A 1,560-nucleotide genomic window follows, 5' to 3' on the forward strand; every position below is an offset into this window, starting at 1 on the left:
ATGACAAAATAATCTTTATTCATTTTAATCTTCTGTGACAGTATAATTGCCATGTCATGTCAACAACCAGAAACCATTAAATTCATTTTATGCAAGCAAACTTACATAACTTTCATTTTATTTACATGATCCTGCTGCTGGCACTGGTTTTGTCTTTGCAATAAGTAGGCTACAGTAGTAATTAAATGAACAAATAAGTACATGTTGTAAATGTTTCAAAAAAGCTGTGCTCAGACAGTTGAAATTAATCATCAATGTGATGTAGAAGGTTCTGGTAATACATAATATATCTCACAAAACAGCTTAAATTATATTTAACGTGTTTTTTAATAATTAGATAATATGGCTTATGGAAAGTGTTAATGGTAGTGGGTCCTTTAGTTCCCATGGGTGCACATCATCATTATCGCAATGCTGATTTTAATGAAGCTTTGCATGATCCTTGACTCGTTAGTATTCACATTAAGAATAGTAATAATGATCCTAATAGTTGTTGCATTCATTTTCATAACTTTTTTTAATATTGAATTGATATCAATACAGACATTAAAAGTCAACAGTTGTTTTATTTCTGTTAATGCAGGGACATTTTGAAGATGTGTAGTGAAATTAAATTATCATATGTAAAGCAGAGGTGATTTCCAGGCATGTTTTCACTCTGCAGATATAATAACAGTCAACAGACTCTTCTATTGGCTCCAGTTAGACCAACATTGATGCTTCATGTGTTTGATTCTATGCAAACTCAGTGACCTTCCTCGTTACTCAGCTATAAAAACTTCCCATCAGGCTGTCAGTGGAGTTCACAGCACGTCACTTTCAACATAAACCATGTTTTCTGCAGCTCTGCTGCTGCTGTTGGCAGCTGGATGTGAGTCTCTCTGGATTTGTCAAAGTCAGCAGTTCTTCTTTTGCAGTATAACTTGATCATTTGTTACTAAACATTTTCTTTTTTTAACAGGTGTGAAGTGTGAACAGTTGACACAGCCAGCCTCTGTGACTGTGCAGCCAGGTCAACGTCTGACCATCACCTGTCAGGTCTCTTATTCTTTGGGCAGCTATGCCACAGCTTGGATCAGACAGCCTGCAGGGAAAGGACTGGAGTGGATTGGAAGTGCACGTGTTGGATACACTTCAAGCTACAAAGATTCACTAAAGAACAAGTTCAGTATCGACTTAGACTCTTCCAGCAAAACAGTGACTCTAAACGGACAGAATGTGCAGCCTGAAGACACTGCTGTGTATTACTGTGCCAGAGAGCCACAATAACACAAACCATCAGCAGACCTGAACAAAAACCCCTCAGTGCCTGAACACTTGTAACATGAAGCCACCAGAGGAGGAGCCCTCAGACCACTAATGACTTCAGCACCTGTTCACTGTTTCAGAGAGAAACAGACAGTAGTAAATTAGTGTTAAAAAGTATAACAAACATAGCATAGTTTAGCATAATAATAATAATAATAATAATAATGAGTGGAGGCATTTTCTAAAAAGTATCTTCCCTGTCTGACTCAATATTTAATGAATTAATGACATCATTATTTCAGTGGACAATTT

General features: G+C 36.6%; 1 gene segment (V, D, J or C); it reads left to right on the forward strand.

Moving 5' to 3' along the window:
- Window positions 1-831: 831 nt before the first annotated feature.
- Window positions 832-1,269, forward strand: LOC123987270. The segment is given in 2 exon segments: window positions 832-871; window positions 962-1,269. Coding segments are annotated over 2 exon segments (348 nt in total).
- Window positions 1,270-1,560: the final 291 nt, after the last annotated feature.

The sequence above is a fragment of the Micropterus dolomieu genome, linkage group LG02 (assembly GCF_021292245.1).
Source record: "Micropterus dolomieu isolate WLL.071019.BEF.003 ecotype Adirondacks linkage group LG02, ASM2129224v1, whole genome shotgun sequence".
Lineage (NCBI taxonomy): Eukaryota > Metazoa > Chordata > Actinopteri > Centrarchiformes > Centrarchidae > Micropterus > Micropterus dolomieu.